Source organism: Sprattus sprattus (assembly GCF_963457725.1).
Source record: "Sprattus sprattus genome assembly, chromosome: 7".
NCBI classification, from domain to species: domain Eukaryota; kingdom Metazoa; phylum Chordata; class Actinopteri; order Clupeiformes; family Clupeidae; genus Sprattus; species Sprattus sprattus.
The window spans coordinates 32,915,947-32,933,226 of NC_137926.1; the positions used below are offsets into that span (position 1 = coordinate 32,915,947).

At 39.6% G+C, this 17,280-nt stretch overlaps 1 protein-coding gene across 1 annotated transcript in view; it reads left to right on the forward strand.

The window, feature by feature from the left end:
* The window catches only part of tasor2 (transcription activation suppressor family member 2), a 34,496-nt gene extending 20,154 nt beyond the window's left edge, over positions 1-14,342 (forward strand). The window contains exons 14-22 of the mRNA XM_080841805.1: positions 37-2,628; positions 4,959-5,805; positions 6,476-6,986; positions 7,074-10,760; positions 10,841-10,966; positions 12,365-12,518; positions 12,639-12,744; positions 12,930-13,111; positions 14,090-14,342. Of these exons, the coding sequence (XP_080697931.1) occupies positions 37-2,628; positions 4,959-5,805; positions 6,476-6,986; positions 7,074-10,760; positions 10,841-10,966; positions 12,365-12,518; positions 12,639-12,744; positions 12,930-13,111; positions 14,090-14,187 (8,303 nt within the window). The 3' untranslated portion in view covers positions 14,188-14,342. The remainder of the gene's footprint in view (positions 1-36; positions 2,629-4,958; positions 5,806-6,475; positions 6,987-7,073; positions 10,761-10,840; positions 10,967-12,364; positions 12,519-12,638; positions 12,745-12,929; positions 13,112-14,089) is intronic.
* Positions 14,343-17,280: the final 2,938 nt, after the last annotated feature.

Genomic DNA, 17,280 nt, shown 5'->3' on the forward strand with positions numbered 1-17,280 from the left:
AACGTTCCTTAATTGAAAATCTCTTTTCTTCTTCAGATACTAAGAGTTGTCGAAAAAAGTCACCAGTATCAACTGAGATTCTTCAAGTCCTGCCAGCATTGAACTATGCAGAGACAGAAGTGGAGAAGTCTGGCCCAGGCCAGCATGAGAAAATCAGAATACTTATGGAGAAACACCTTGAGCATTATGGGACTCTGATTCATCCAGGATTGCAGAGCAGTCCCCCAAGGGAGGCCAGTATGTTTCCAGACCAGTATGATGTGCCCTATGTGTTTAAACACCTTTTTCCAACACCAAAGTGGACAGAAGTCATCCAGTTGCAAATGAGATCGTACTTGGATCAGCCTTGCTCCTTTGAGTTTCCTGTGAAAAGGGCTACTGAGCTGCTCTGGGTAGGTCGAGAGCAGCGTAGAGATGACCCGGATGATGAGGTGTATTACTGCATCTCATCGCCAGAGGAGGCTCCTAGGACTCCAACAAGGGTATGGCTTGAGAAGCCTTTGGAAGCAGATGTCAGCTGCCCTACTGACACATTTAGGGGGATGAACTCTGTTGTTGAAGAGTTATCAGACCGTTTTGAGCTGCCAGAGTCACCCCCTGAATCAATGCAGCATGACCTGTCTGACTTAAGTAAAGGGATTACTGAGATAATGAGCAAGGAAAGCAGTCCTGCCGCTAAAACGGATCTTACAGTAGCAGCAGTATCCACGGGGATATCACCACCTGCAGCTGCAGTGGTCACACAGGAAGTCTTGACAGAGTCCTTTTCATCACTGACGTCCACAGATTTCCCAAAGGGGTGTGTATTTGCAAACTCTTGTGATGACCAGACACTAAAGATTAGCTCATCTGCTCAGGAGGTGATGACTAATGAGAGTCCACTCCATATGGGTTCAAAGACTAGTGTGCCTATGGAGATCAGTTCAAAGACTAGTGTGCCTATGGAGGTGATGACTAATGAGAGTCCACTCCATAGGAGTTCAAAGACTAGTGTGCCTATGGAGATCAGTTCAAAGACTAGTGTGCCTATGGAGGTGATGACTAATGAGAGTACACTCCATATGAGTTCAAAGACTAGTGTGCCTATGGAGATCAGTTCAAAGACTAGTGTGCCTATGGAGGTCAGCGATGCCAAATGTGCTAAGACTGAGGTAAATGTGGCTCTTTGCCCAGAAATGGAGACCAGAGCACCCACCAAACCTGACTGGAGGACGCTACCTCGGCGTAGAGGCAGGAAACGCAAGAGAATATTGAAACCTTCTGTGCCAAAAATTAGCTTAAAGCAGTCCAGCAGTTTTTCTCCCAATGTTGCAGCAGAGGTCACAGATGGCCATTGTGTGGGGGCTGAACAGAACCAATCCAATACTGAAAAAGATCAGTCAAGCCTGCAGAAACGGAACAGTGAAGATTTTAACAAGACATTTGTTGATCAGGCTGAATTGCAACCCAACAATTCTGCATCCAGTGAATGTTTGGAAAATAGTTATTCCCACAGTCAGGAAAGAGAAGAAAACCAATCATCTGACTCAGAAACTCCCTCTAAAACTATGTGTAGGAGGTTTCCTAGACGTTGTAGGATAGAGCAGAACAGTCAAACTGATGTACCCAAAAGTGGTAGGAAAGAGATTTTGGGAGAATGTAGTATAGAGACTACAAGAAGCCATCCACCTAAAAGAAAGATGGACAGACCAAGTCTAAGGTGTGACCTGAAAACTATAATTACTGACTGCGGAAGGATATTTGTTCCCCATGGCACTGAAGTGTTTGATAAGGATTTAGAGTTAGTGCTGAAGGGGCAGAAAACAGCTGATGGTGAGAGTGGTTTGAAGAAAACAGAGGTTGAAGAGTCAAAATCGCACTCAATATCATCAGAGAAAGCAGACAGTGTAGGCATCAGTGAGACCATAAATAATGAATTGGTACCAAAACTAATGGATGACAAACTGAATTCACCAGCTTTGACCAAAGAAATAGGAGCAACTACAGAACACGCAAAGGAATCCCAAGTTCACGATCCAGAAAGGCCCTCATCTTTATTTCAGTCAGAACAAAAGTCTCCCACTGTTCATAAACAACACAACACCGGAAATGAGTTTTCCAGTGAATCAAAGTTAGTTATAGATGAAGCTAAGGAAACCTCTAGCACAGACTCCTCTCAAAAGAAGAAGAAAAGGGGTACTGAATATACTATTATTTCAATCAGTCAGTTAAGAACTGTTTTGAGGAGAGGCAAAAAAGATGGTGCTTCGGCTGCGGAGAAGACAAAAGAAGTTGAAAGAAGTGAGTCTGAGCCCAATTTAAAGAGACTTAAAGATGATGTTCACAGCAAGGATGACCGTAAAAACAACAGTAACATTGTCTGTGAGGGTAACTCAGACCAAGCCAGCCCAGCAACTCCCACAACTGAATCAGAGGGTCTTCGGCAAAGTCAGAAACAACAGAGTTTGCTGGATTCTGCACAGGAACCATCTGACAAAAAAACCCTGGAACCTGGCATGAAACTGGGTAAAGACTTGACTCAATTTAAAGAAGATGTGCCATTGCCTAAAAAGGCATCAACAATTAGAAACAAACGTGCCTATCCCCCAAGAAAGTTGCGTAAGAGGAAAGCCGGCTTCAAAGAAAATGGTGAGTGTTTTCTGATGAGATTAGTTGTTTTACCCTATTAGCGTTTTTTTAAGATTTTTTAACAAAAATGAGGTTCTTGTACTAGAATCCTATCATACTTGGAATCACATAGCATGTGCTGTTAAATTGATAAGACCATAGACGGGATGAGTAAACATGTCAAATCATATTGCTATGTGGACTAGCCTAGCTACATATAGTGTAGAGGGGCCTAGGAACATATTTTGCCTGGGGGGAAAACTATACAAGTTTTGCTAAGCTAGTTCCAAAGATATCAGTCGGTCATTCCATGTCAAATGAGGATATTTAGGAGAACCTTCCCGCTCAACCCCTAATTTTCTTTATTAACTGAAATTGTGTGCCTCCACATCTCAAAGGTTTGCAGCTCATGCTGTCCCTCCAGGGGTGACATGAAGATTGGTGTTTTCACCAGTATAACCATGTTTAGGCACTTGTCATTTGACCAGGGGCACATCGTATCAGTGTATAAGGAAAAGGAGGGTGAAGGGGTAGGCACTGGTTGATTTCACGTGGAATGACCCAGACAGATTTTAATTTCCAAACCTGTCAGTGACTCTCTGCCCCCTCTGCCCCACACTGCCCTAGTCAGTCTATTTATTATGCCTACCATTCTCCTCTCTTCCTCGTTGTCTTTATCATTTGGCACCCTACGTACACTCACACATGCACCTAATGCCTCCCTTTAGGAAGCTTTGTAAAAGAATCTAAAAGACATTCATGTGAACGTTTTTAATGTTTTACTGTCTGTGTATGAGAAGTTTTTCCTGTTGAAACTAAAATGAAAAATAAAAGAACAAATTCTATTCTATACAAATAAAATAGTTGCATCAAGTCTGCATTTAAAATGGATTTGTTTACAGTTGCCATGGCCTGTCATAATTTCATCAGATCATATATTATGTGAAGGTGAAGATCTGCTAATTGTATGAATGAATTGTATACATTCTTATTTATTCTATATTTACTAATTTATATAATATATATATTTATATACTCTATAAACTCATCAGGAAAGGAAAAAGAACAATCTGTTTAAACGTTCTGGAAAATGTTACCATTAATCTGACACACAACTGTATAGTTCCGCTGAACCTAATGATGCGAAGGCCATAAACTCCATTACCAATTGTTTATTGGCAATAAACAAATGGATGAACAATAACTTTCTAAAACTAAATGAGGACAAAACTGAAGTCCTACTTATCGGCCCCAAATTAAAAAGAGAGATGCTAATCAAGAATCTAGGAGGTTTAACCCGGTGGATTAAACCTGAGGTGATAAATCTCGATGTCATCCTGGACTCAGATTTGAATTTCAACTCCCACATTAACAAAGTGACCAAAACAGCTTTCTGTAACATAGCAAAGGTACGACCATTCATAAACCAAAATGATGCAGAGAAGCTTATCCATGCTTTCATATCGAGCCGGCTAGACTACTGTAATTCACTTTTCGCTGGTCTTCCCAAGAAAACAACTGAAAGACTCCAGCTCATTCAAAACTCTGCAGCTAGACTATTAACCAAAACTAAAAGGAGAGAACACATTAGTCCTGTCCTAGCTACTTTACACTGGCTTCCTGTTACCTTTAGAATTGACTTTAAGGTCCTCCTCCTCACATGCAAAGCTCTAAATGGACAAGGCCCTAGCTACATTGCTAACTCTCTTACTAACTACACACCAGCTAGAACACTGCGATCATCAGATACAGGTCTGTTACAGGTCACCAGAAGCAGTCATAAGAAGATTGGTGACGCAGCCTTTGTCAACTACGCCCCAAAATTATGGAACACATTACCCATTAATATTAGGGAAGCAAACGCGCTAGACACCTTTAAAAAGCAGCTTAAAACCTTTCTTTTTACCAAAGCATTTTATTAATTTTATCTGGCACTATTTATTTCTCTGTTACTTGCACTATTTTTACTATTTCTCTTTTAAACTGTTTTAAGGGTTTTATATTTCTTTTATCATGATGTTAGTAAGCCTATCAGAACACCAGGTTCTGATACGATGTTGATCATTTTGTATTTATCTTTTACTCCATGTACTGCTCCTGCTGCTTGCTTTTATTGATTTTATGTAAAGCACTTTGAGTTGCAAATCTTGTACGAAATCTGCTATATAAATAAAGTCTTACTTACTTACTTACTTACAAACTACAATTTTAGTTTATCAAATACACTTTAAATATATTAGTTTGTTAGCAAAAATGTAAGTAGTTCTATCATCTAATTTGAAATGACAGCTGACATTTTGTGCTTTTACATATTTGTATGTCTACCTCTCTTCTGTTCCTTATCCTTACAGAGTGCCTCAGTTTTGACACACCAGCAGCTCATAACACTGAACCATTAAAGCAAGCTCAGTGTCAAGCAGCTAATGACCTTACAGGGCATGTGTTGGAAGAGCCATGTGTTCTCTCAGATGAGAAGAGCTGCGGTCTGGAAGGAGTTGTCAACGCTGCATGTCTGCCAGCTGATGCTCTGACCTTACTGGCTGACATAGCCCTCAGTGGCAATAGTGGCAAAAAGGAAAGAATGTTGCAAAACCTTCAACTAGGTCTAGAGAGCAAGCTGAGTCAAAGACAGGGAAGGCAAGACAGTGTGAAGGAAAGTGGCCCTCAAGAGGCAGTGTCTGTCCTTCATGCGTTACTGGGACACCCTGCTGACAGATTCACACTACCCTCAAAGTCTCTGTTGCCAAAGACTCTCCTTATGAAGGGTCAATGTGTTGTGGTCATTTCGAAAGATCATTCTTACTCACAGCCACCATCTCTGATGTTAGGTTTGTCAGGTGCACACCTCCAGGCTTTCTCAGGAAGTACAGATTCCCTCACCCTGCCAAATTCTGTGAGACTGCAAGGCAGACCTTTGAGTAGCAAAGATGACAGGATACTGCTACAAGTACAACGCGAGGCCTCCTCAGACTCCTGGGAAGAAACACGTGGAAACATAAATGGATGGGAGCCACCCATGAAACCGCTGATGTCATCCATCTCCAAGGAGATGCCAAGGTCTAAACGGCAACGACAGATTGTTGAAAAAGAGGGATCCATTGAAGTGACAAGACCATGGCAGGAACAATACGACTTCAGCCTGGATAGCAGGTTCACAAATGACCCACACGATAAGACAGTGACGAGAGCACTGCACGGGTATGTCATCATTTGTCACTCCTATTGTCTTTGGAGAATAATTGTAATTAAAGTAGTTAATAAAGCATAGGACATGGTTCCAATGGCTATTGGCCAAACAGATGCATTCATATATAATTAAAATAATATAATTAAATCATTAAATCTGATTACCATTTCAGTAGCTCTGTACTGACAGAAGACAAACTTTATTAAATGGAAGTCCCCTCCTTTACCCCTTTCTGGAAAAGTTACAGGGTTTTATTAAATGGGAAATCTAAGTGTAGGTAGCTGGGATAAAAATTGCTTTTGCTGTTGTACAGATAGCTTAGCAACTGTAGCTCTTGTTTTGTAGCATTGGCTTGTTCAGAGAAGTCTGTTTAAAAAGTGCTTTAGTGTGCTCCTCAATAACTACGTTTAAAATGAGACCCAGCTCTGATATTAATGTAAAATTTTGACCCATATGTATATTCATAAATATTAATAAGCAGTGTGTGTTGCCACCTATGCATAACTTTAACCTTTACATAGAAACTACTAAGCATGAATATTCCAGTCTACTGATAGAAGCACAACCGGTCTTAGTATAAATGTGCCATCATGAATGCATGGGAAACATGTCATTTATTGTGAATGTGATGGCATGAATTTACAATGCTTCTAAAAATCCTCACTCCTTTCTATTGAATAGCCCATGGGATTTCAACATTGCGGACAGTCCTCAAGAAGTCCATCTGATCTTCCACATGTGGATAGGTCTGTTCTACAGCAGATCAGCATCCAGATTTTTTCACATCGACCCAAAATGTCTCATGCAAGATGGTGGATTTACAAAGTTACCTGATGAAGTTGAACTTCACCCCACTTTAGACTTTTCTAAATCTAAGGGGATTAAAGTCTCGTCACAGATCAATGACTCTTTGACGATGGTTCCCTCACCACTACCTTCGGAGCCTGGGGGTTTAATTCAAAGGGATGAGACTCTGAAAGCCTCTGCATCTTCATCTGAGGTGTTAGATCTGTCACTGAAAGGTTGTAAGCCATTGGACCTTACTTCTGCAAATACCAAGACAAGGGAATCTTCCAGTGAAAGACATGATTCACAATATTTGGAAAACCTTGGTTGGCCTACAAACACCAATAGTCCATTGAGTGAAAGAAAGTCGGAGCTCGTCTCAACCAACAATGATTATCAGTTCAGAGTAAGTAGCATGAAGGACTGGTTTTTATTCCCATCTTATTATTTTGTTATTTTTATCTTACTGTCTTTGTCTTCCTTTTTCCAATAGGTCTACGATGTTGTTGGTGGCAGTTACCATGTGAATGCGGTCGGAAACTGGCCCCCAAAAAGCAGGGATTATGTTAATGTTCAACAGGCAGCAAATACGTGGAGTGAAACACAGAAGTCTTCTGACATACTTCTGCCTGGCACCAAAGAGCTGGCCCAGCAGGGCAGTGGTGCAACTGTTGTTCAATTAAACAGTCCTGATCAAATTGATCATGAAGAAGACTCCATCTCCTCAGTTTCAAAATCCAAATCTCCAAATCACACTGAAGACGTATTTGCTTGTGGGGAATCTACAACAGTGCCCCCTGATAATGGGAGCAATGTTTTTATCAATCATGACAGTGTTGTCAAACCCCTGTCGGTAAAGAGTAATACTGATTCTTCTGTTGAAACAACAGCGTCTGTACCAAGTGATAATGACTCTTCTGCTGAAACAGCAGTGGCAGTTAATGATCAGAATGATTCTAAAATGGAGAGTGTCATGACAGTGCAGGATGCAAACATTTCTAAATATGACACCATCATGATTGAGCAATATCTACATGATTCTAAATCTGAGACCACCATGCAGACCATGCCACATGGTTTGAAGGCAAGTGTAATTTTGGATGTACAAGGTCCAATTGGTTCAAGGGTTGAAATGGTACAAGAGCAGACTGATCCCAGCACAGAGAGCACCAAGACTGTTCATGCTCCAAGTGACTGTAAAGTTGAGACGGTAAAGATTCCGCACAATCAAAAAGATAGTCAAGCTGAAACCACTTTGACTGAGCGAAATCAGGATGATTCTGAAACTGATCTGGTCATTGTTGAATGGAATCAGAACAAGGCTAAACCTGAAACACAAGTGGCTCTGCGGGCCCCATATGATGCTGAAGTTCAACCAGTCATAACGGCACAGATTCAGAATGAGGCTAAACCTGAAACAACAGCGACAGTGAAGACCCTAAATGAAGTTCAGCCTTGCTTAGCTGTGCAGAATCAGAATGAGATCCAACCGGAAACAGCAGTGGCTTCAGAGGCTCCACAGGATTCTGAAGTTCAACCAGCTGTAACTGAGCAGAATCATGACCCTTACCCTGAAACAGCAGTGGGACTGGAAACCCATAAAGACTTTGAAATTAATACAACTGTGAAGATGAATAATCAGAATGGATCAAAAGCAAGGACGCCAGTGGTAGAAGGGGAAGAGAGAAACACTGATGGTAAGACACCGGCATTAGAACAGATTAATCTGAACACAGAAACAACATCAGAAGAGAATAACCGTTATTCTGAAGATAAAACACTCATGGATTTGAATGAAAAAAATGTACAAGTGCATAAAGTGTTGGTGTGTTCTGTAAATGAATATGAACACAAGGTACCCATGGAGGTACAGCGAGATTGCAACCTGGAATGTGAGAGATCCACTGAAGGTAATGAACGTCGAGCCGACACAGTCAGGGAGGCTATGGAAGACATTGACACAGTCACAGAGGCAATGGAAGAGATTGATCATCAAAGTGTGGAACATGAGATTGTGCTAGAGGGGGCAAGAGTGAAAGCATGGGAGGATGAAGGCGACCATGAAGGAAATGTGGATGAAGATTTAACATTAAAAAGAGAGCGATATGAGCCAATGAAACAGTCAAGTTTTGTGGGTGGAGAGACAAAGGATGAGTCCAGTGCAGGTGTGACTGAGATGCCAAATAATGTAGAAGAACAACAGAAAACAAGCAAAAGGGCTGTGTTGACATCAAGTCAGGTAGCACATGATCCAGGTCATATAACCAAAGTGCATGAATTAAAAGGCATTGAGGACAAGAGATCTCTCACTCCTACTGTTGACGAGATACCTGATAATGCTAGTGTTTGTGGTGATGAGCGAAGTCATTTCATGGGTATAGGGAGTGCTCCCAGCCGAAGCTCTACCCCAACACAGGATGAACTTCCATCTGATTGTGGATCTGCTGCTTGTGAGCCTAGTTTTCATGAGGCATTTTCAGACCCTAATGACAAAGCTTTGTATAACACTGAAGGACTGGATTTAGCAGCACTTGGCCATATGATCTCATTGTTCAGGAAAGAACGAAATAATAAACGAGAGTTTAACTCTGTGCCAAGACATAATTCAGGGCCATCTCAACTCTCAACAAGACTTGCTAGCTCCTTTGACAGCAGTTCAAGCCAGTCAAGCGGAAAGATTCACTGGAAATCTCCTCACAGTATTAGCCAGTTCAGTTCAAATAAGAGTCTCAAAGGGAGTTTCTTAGACTATATGGAGTCAAATGTACAAAGCATCGAATCATATAAGGTGCAGTGTGAGAGTGTTTCTATGACTGATCAGGAATTGAAGTCAGAGGATGTAACTTTACCCTTCCATAGACATGGTAGTATGGACCCATACGCCAGAGATTCAGAGTCGATTCTCAAAGCTCTCTCAAAGAGTACAGCACAGGACAGTTTCCATTCTATATGTGAGGCCAGTACAAGGAGGGACAGGAAAGAAAAACACGTCCAAACTTATCGAGAGGAAGAAATTCTTGACACTGAATCAGACTCAATAACCAGAATGGAAGATAAACTACAAGAATGGGGTTGTTGGAAAGATTTGTATTCAACCAAACAAAAGCATTCATCAGGGAGCCTTTTTCAGCAGAGGAGAAATCCAGGACACATTGATACTTCTGGTAAGAGTTGGCACTGGGAGGAAGAGGAACTTCATGATGCACTATACTTTGGTGTGAACAGTTCGTTTTTGAGGACTGGCCAAATGGAAGAATCCTCACAAAGCTCTAGTTCATCTTCAAGTGAAAGTGAGCAAGAATCATACTGTAATAAACCCTTCAAGAATTACAGAAAAGGGGAGGGACTTAGAGTAACCGTAGATTTCAAACGAGGAGATTGCAGCTTGTCCGGCCATGAGTCCCCCATATGTGCTGTGCTGGATGATGGAGACAGGCAGAAGACCTATAAGAACCATCCCATCACGAAACCTAGAATAACTATGCATTCTAGGACAATTAAGAACACGTGCCATAAAGGCACACAAAGATATGTGGAAAAGTTTCTTCAAAAGTGGGATGATCTGCATCAGACTAAGGATGATGTCACTCAGTCTTCAATGGATTTTGAATATCTAATCTTTTCAGAAAGAATGAATCATATTCTCAAATGCAGCAAGTCAGAAAGAGAGGAGGGATTGAGCATGCCCTCCAAGAATCCTGTGACCATACAGTTTTCATGTTTAAATGAACAGGATGCATCTGAAGAAATGTGTGATTCTCTACCATTGTTTTCTGAAAGCAAGATTAAAGTTACTTTGCATGATCGGAAAGAGGAGAGGGAGGAAGAATCTGGACATATGCCCTATCGTCTCCAAAGGCTCTCCTGCAAGAAAGAAAGTATAGCAGCTTGCTCAAAGATTTCAGCTATTGCAGCTGAATGCGCAAAGTCTTATTATGCAATGATGAAGGATGTTTGTACAAACAAAAGTAGCACCAGGCAAACTGACAGGATCAGGAAGCAGCAGGATTCTTCAAAGCTCAGAACCAGTAAGCCTGTTGAACTTTGTGGAAAGATGAAGGAGGATTTGTTTGAGCGCCTTCAAGATGGTCTGAATTCTGTGGTAAGAGAGGCATGCAAGACGAAGTACAGATTTTTTATCCTGGCGACATCAGAGGATCCTTTTTTCAGAGAGACAAAGGTAATTACATTTTTTTCAGTTCTGATAATCTGTGGTTTGTTTGAACCATTACATGATACACTAAAGCATGTTCCTTTTAGGACCTGCTGGAGAACGAAGGGCACATCAGTGTGGAGCCAGATCAGTTTGATCTAGAGAACAGCAGACCTTCTTCTCCATTACTTATCATTTTGAGGAATGAAGACATTTCTAAGCATATCTGCCAGGTAATGAATAATATAGGTTGTAGTCGGAACTAATTGAGTTGTTTTAAGGAGTAAAAATGAAGAATCAACGTCAGAATGTGGGGATGAGTAACATTTTTATTTGTATGTTCTTGTAGAACTCTATATGAGACAAATATATATGCTGAGAGAAGACTGTGTTGTCACCAGTTACCGTGGACAGGCATAGTGTAGAGTAGATTAAGGTCGTTGGTTGTATCTCAGTGTAGGGATACCATTTTCTGTAGCCTGCTGGATAATTATGGAGTGACTAGAGCCTAAACAAATATAACAAATATAAACTAAAAGCAAAGATGTATAGTACATTTGGTTAAAATAACTTCCACTTTCCAACTTCCACATTCTTGTACAAGCAAGATACAGATCCATGCCCCACATAAGAATTTGTAAATTGCTTTGACCTAGCTGTTTGTTCAGTGTTTGCGCTAAAAAGAGTCCTTGTGATGTACACAGCCCTGGCTCTGTAAATGAGAATCACAGTGGCTTGGATCGAGCCATAAACTATCCTAGTCAATCAACACAGTGTGGACACATGTGTCCAATTTACGATTTCAGTCCGATTTAAATTGGAGATTGGACACATGTGTCTCCCCAAATCTAGATTCATTGTGTCCGACTTGAGTCCGACTGGACTCCGATGTAAACCCCTGGATACACGATTCGATTCCGCTGGGAATTGGACTGGGCGTGCATGTGTCTCTCGAATCTAGATTCAAATTGGACAACAACAACTTTTGCACGTGCTTGAGATCGTGCCCACAGACATATACATGCATCATATATGTCTATGATATGATAATCGTTGCTAGACACTCAGTTCTTGTGCTCCCTCTCATTCACGTTGAAATACTGAAACCGAAACTGAAACTTTGAAACTGGAACGCAACTGTTTGGGACAGAATGCGCTAATTCAGTGAACAAATATTTTCATATTTCTTTTCCACCAGTTGTTAGTCATGTTATCCATTCATATCGATGTGAATCAATCAATACTAATACAACTTTAACTGTGGTGTGTTTTTGTTTCATTTCACAACGTATTTACTGTATAATCAACGGTAGCAGATGTAAACATTCCGCATTTGATTTGAACTGACGCGGCCAAGATCTAGATATGTCACTGCCATGTGCTTTGAGATAGAGAAGTTAACCCCCCATGGAGACCCCATGGAGAGAATCGGATGGGATCGGAGTGCTGCCATCATGTGCCCGCACTGACAGTGCTTCAGGAGCACAGTAGGGAGGGGTGTAATTTGATTGGCTGTTGAGCTCAAATATCAACACCCTTTTGTGAAACCGATACCGAATCACAGACTGCATCTTTCAAAGTCAAATTTTTCCAGTATACTTGAAATATGAAGTCATGTTTCTGGCCCTTAGGTTCCGCATCTACTGGAACTAAAGAAGTCATCAAGTGTTCTCTTTGCTGGCATTGATCAACCAGATGACGTTGTCAATCTCACACACCAAGAGCTGTTTGGCAAAGGGGGTTTTGTGGTGTTTGAAGGAACAGCCCTGAACAAACTGTCACTGGGTATGACCTTAACTACTATGAATTATGTTAAACACATTTCACATAAACATAGTGTTATGCTGTATAATTTTGTAACCTTGTTTTCATTTTGAGTTTTTTGTTTTTTACTCTCCCTATCAGAGAACATGAAAAAAATAGTTGTCTTCTTGGAGGAGCTCAGCAAAAAGGGAAAGTGGAAATGGTTTCTGCACTACAGAGACAGCCGGAGGTTCAGAGAAAATGCATGGTAAATCTCATGTAGACCAACTACATTGTTCATGTCTGCTCTCTCTTCAACATGCTGTGTACACAAAATAATGTATAAATTGGTATTACACCAGATTTGCTTTCAGTGTCTGATTACAGAGTCTAGGAGAGTCACAGAGCATTGTTCATCTCCACACATAAAACATAATTTCTGCCGCCATGCAGGTCACATCAAGATGTGCATGATAAGAAGCATTTCCTGGATTGCTGTCAAGAAGCAGGAATTGTAGAAGTGCTGCCTTACCATGAGTGTGATGTCATCTCACGGGATCAACCTAACTTCTTGCACTGTTTAATCCGCCTCCAAGTTCAGAATGCTGCCACACGATTTCCAGTTTTCGTTACAGGTAATGTGACCCAAAATGGAGGTAGATGCATTAGAAGGCACTGGAAACTCAAAAAGCCATATGTTTTAAGTTTAAATTACATACCTTTCATAGCAAAGAATCACGTTTTTGGAAGGAACATTTTAGGTTTGGTTTTTGCACCAAAAATGAAGGCGATGTTATTTGAACAGAAGCTGGTTCAAGACAGTGCTTTCCTCAATGAGTTAAAAACTTAGTTCACCTAATTGAATAGATAGATAGATAGATAAATAGATGGATACTTTATTGATCCCGAGGGAAATTAAGGTCATCCAGTAGCTTAACTTACATACATACATACATGAATCACAATAAATACAAAAATCACAATAAATACAAAAATAAAAACAATACACATAGGGAGAACATGTACACAGGGGGTGGGGTGTTTACATATAATATATACAACATTGTGCATAACTTGTGACAGGGCTGCAAATAGTGAAAAGTAGTGCAAAAGTGTTCATGTGCATGTGTGGATAGTGCAAAGAGTCCTGTGCTTGTGTGTGTGGGGATAGTGTAAAGTGATATAAATACTTAAATAAAGTAAAGACAGTCCGAGGGGCTAGTGTAGCCAGTAAAAAAAGTAGAAAAGTAGAAAAGGATGGGCAGTGGGATGGAATAAAGTGTGATGAGAAGAGGAGGGCAGACTGAGGTAGAATCATGCAGAGAAGTCCATCTCCCTCCCCCTCCCCTTCTGTGTGGCGTTGTAGAGCTGAATGGCCCTTGGGACAAAGGACTTCCTCAGCCTGTCTGATGAGCAGTATATATCCTATCTGAATACAGTATATATCCATTTAAAACAACATACAGAAATTAAAATATGATTTAAAAACAACTATTTACCAAATATGGCATTTTCATTTCTCTAAATATTATGCATTGGTAGAACATCATCAGGCTATATTGCACATACATACACTTACTCTTCCTTTGCCCTCTCTTTGTCTTTTTGAACAGATACTCCAGACAAATCTTTTGGAAAGAATGGGATTTTGACAATGAATATGAACACATTCTCACAGATACTTTCAAATGATTCCTGCACCATATCTTAAGTATGATACTGTATATAAGTAAATATAATGTAAAATACGTTCTTCATAAGTTATTTTGAAAAGTTTTAAAATGAGAATTACAAATGTTGTCATCTGTAAATAATTTCAATTGAAATAAATAATACATTCAGCTCATGAATAAAAAGTCTTGAATATCTTAGTTTGAGTTTCCTTCCAGAATTTAAAGTTGTTCTATGAAAGTTGCTTCAGTTATAATAATGGTGTACCCCAGGGGTCAGTATTGGGGCAGATCCTGTTTGTATGTACATTAATGATTTACCATCAGTGTGTCCATCTATTAATGTGCAAAGTTATGCAGATGACACTGTTCTTTATACACTAAACCAAAGAACAGGCTGCCAAATATCTGGGGATCATTTTAGATTGCAATTTAAGATAAAAAAAAAAAACATGTCAAAAAAGTGGCCAATACCATTACATTTAACTTGGCTAATTTTAGACATGTAAGGCCGTACTTACCTACAGAGGCCGCCAAACCTTTTATGCATGCCATGATCTTCTCTCACATCTTGTACTGTTACACAAGCTTGTCACAAACAACTAGAGACCCTTTACAAGCAGACCCTAAAAACTCTAGACCAGAAACCTATCATCTATCACCACTGCCATATAACAACAAAGTATAACTTATTCAAATTTGACAGTTTCTTACAGTTTTTAGATGCCTGTCTCATTTTTAAAATATTACATGGGCTGGCACCTCCACCATTGAGTTTATAAAGCTGAAGGATGGCAATGGCTTGGCAACTAGGGCAGTCACCAGGGGGAGACTGTGCTATACAGTATAGACACAGTACGACAGACAGTCTTACAGTTTTTTTTTTTTTTTTTACAATTGCTAAAACACATTTTCGAAACAGTCACTCATTTTCTCTAAACTCTAAACACAAAACCTCATCTTCAAGCACTATTTACAAAACCTCTGAATCCTCTTGCAAAATGAAACTTTTGCCTCAAAACAGTTTTACCTGTGATCAAAATCAAACACAGCTCTCAAATCATACACAAAGTGATCAAAATGATATACACTTTCAAGCAGTCAGTAAACAATACACCAAAAAATAGAAAACACATTGTTCAAAACATATAGTACACACTAGTACAGTAAAAGGGACAAAAATCAAAGGAGTCAACTTGGTGTTCACTTGTCCTCGTCCTCTCACATTGTTTCTTCTATCCATTCTCAGACTTTCTCCTCCCACCTTCAACAACCTGTTTGCTCTCTAAACTGGCATATATCGGTTGTGTCACATCATTTGATACAAGTTAAATCAATTTTGAGTGGTTGTGTTTGGTTGTGTATCAATGACATTGTTCTAAATTAGTATTTGATTGTTGCCACTTGTGTTTAGCAGTATGGATGACATGTGCATTGGAGTGCAGAATGTGTTAAGAGTTTTGCTGAAAAGTCTAAATGAGATCTGCAAAAAAATGTTTACCATGTGAAATAGTTTAAGGTATTGACAACAGCTTCATTAGTTCAGGCAACTGAGAACTTTGTTCAGCCAATGGGTTTTAGTGTTTTAGCAATTGTAAAAAACTGTAGTACATGCCTCTAATTACTTTGTCAAACTGTTGCTTATCTTTATTATTATTATTTCTTTTAATTATATAATTTTGTATTATTATTTCTTTTATTTCCATATCTCTCTGTCATACCATGCCAAGGGACAACGGAAGAAAACTAGCTAATCAAGCTAATTCCGGTGCATTTACATCTTTCTGGGAAATGTTTATCAATCTACACTGTCCCTTTTCATATAAACGCATAAAATAAATAAAGCCATCAGCCATTATGATAAGTACTGTGTCAGATCAGAGGCTAGTTAAATTAGTCTGGAACTGTGTAAGATCATACTCTAGTTAAATTAGGCTGGAACTGTGTAATATCAGAGGCTAGTTAAATTAGGCTGGAACTGTGTAATATCAGAGGATAGTTAAATTAGTCTGGAACTGTGTAATATCAGAGGCTAGTTAAATTAGTCTGGAACTGTGTAATATCAGAGGCTAGTTAAATTAGTCTGGAACTGTGTAATATCAGAGGCTAGTTAAATTAGTCTGGAATTGTGTAAGATCAGAGGCTAGTTAAATTAGTCTGGAACTGTGTAAGATCAGAGGATAGTTAAATTAGTCTGGAACTGTGTAAGATTAGAGGATAGTTAAATTAATCTGTTCCCTAAGTACTGTAAACCATTTTACTTGCTCCATCACCATTGACACTTATCCTTCCTATTTAAGTAAAAGATTACAACGGAAGCACAATTGTCCAACCCCATGTCAATTGTCCAAACATGTCATTCTTCCAGAAATCTGCAAAGGTGGACATTCCATGATTTTGCCAGTAAGTATCCTCACAGACAATTAATTGGATACATTGGAAAATACTCAAAAGCATATTGATTAATATGCATACCTAGCTACTCTTTTGCGATTAAACACCTGAAAAGATCTTACCATTTCTTGTATAATAACAGTTAATAAGTATCATTTCAGTCAGTACCACGCTCATGTAACAATTTACAATTGAAAATAGAGAAGCATCCAACTGTTATTTTTGGTGGAATGGCTTAGTTAAAAAAGCAAGTCACAAAGCAATGTCACAATAATTCAAACAACATAAAAGTACAGACAATTACAGGGTAGTTCACATGACCATTAGTAAATGCAGTATAATATGCCCAATATAAGGTGGACATGCAGCACAATAATTGGAATGACAGGACGGAGCAGAAGTTGGGGTGGTTGTGGGCATTTATTAGACGTATAGTGTGTGAAGTGCTCACAGAATAGAGTCTGGTTTTGTGTTTGGCTGACGTTTGAAACTAGTGTTCCATAATGTTATTATTATGGCAGTATAACTGACAATGTCATACGTGTGAAAGCTTTACTTGCATTTTTGCAGGGTGTTCCAGTCCTGTACACATAACTACATAGGGCAAACCCTGGATGGCTAGTAGGCAAGACTACCAAAACTAGTTGCCTATAAAACCATTCCTATAATATGTCAAATTATTGGATAGTGTTAATTCAAAGGTAAATGTTGGTCTGGAGTCAGTGTGACACCAGAATAAA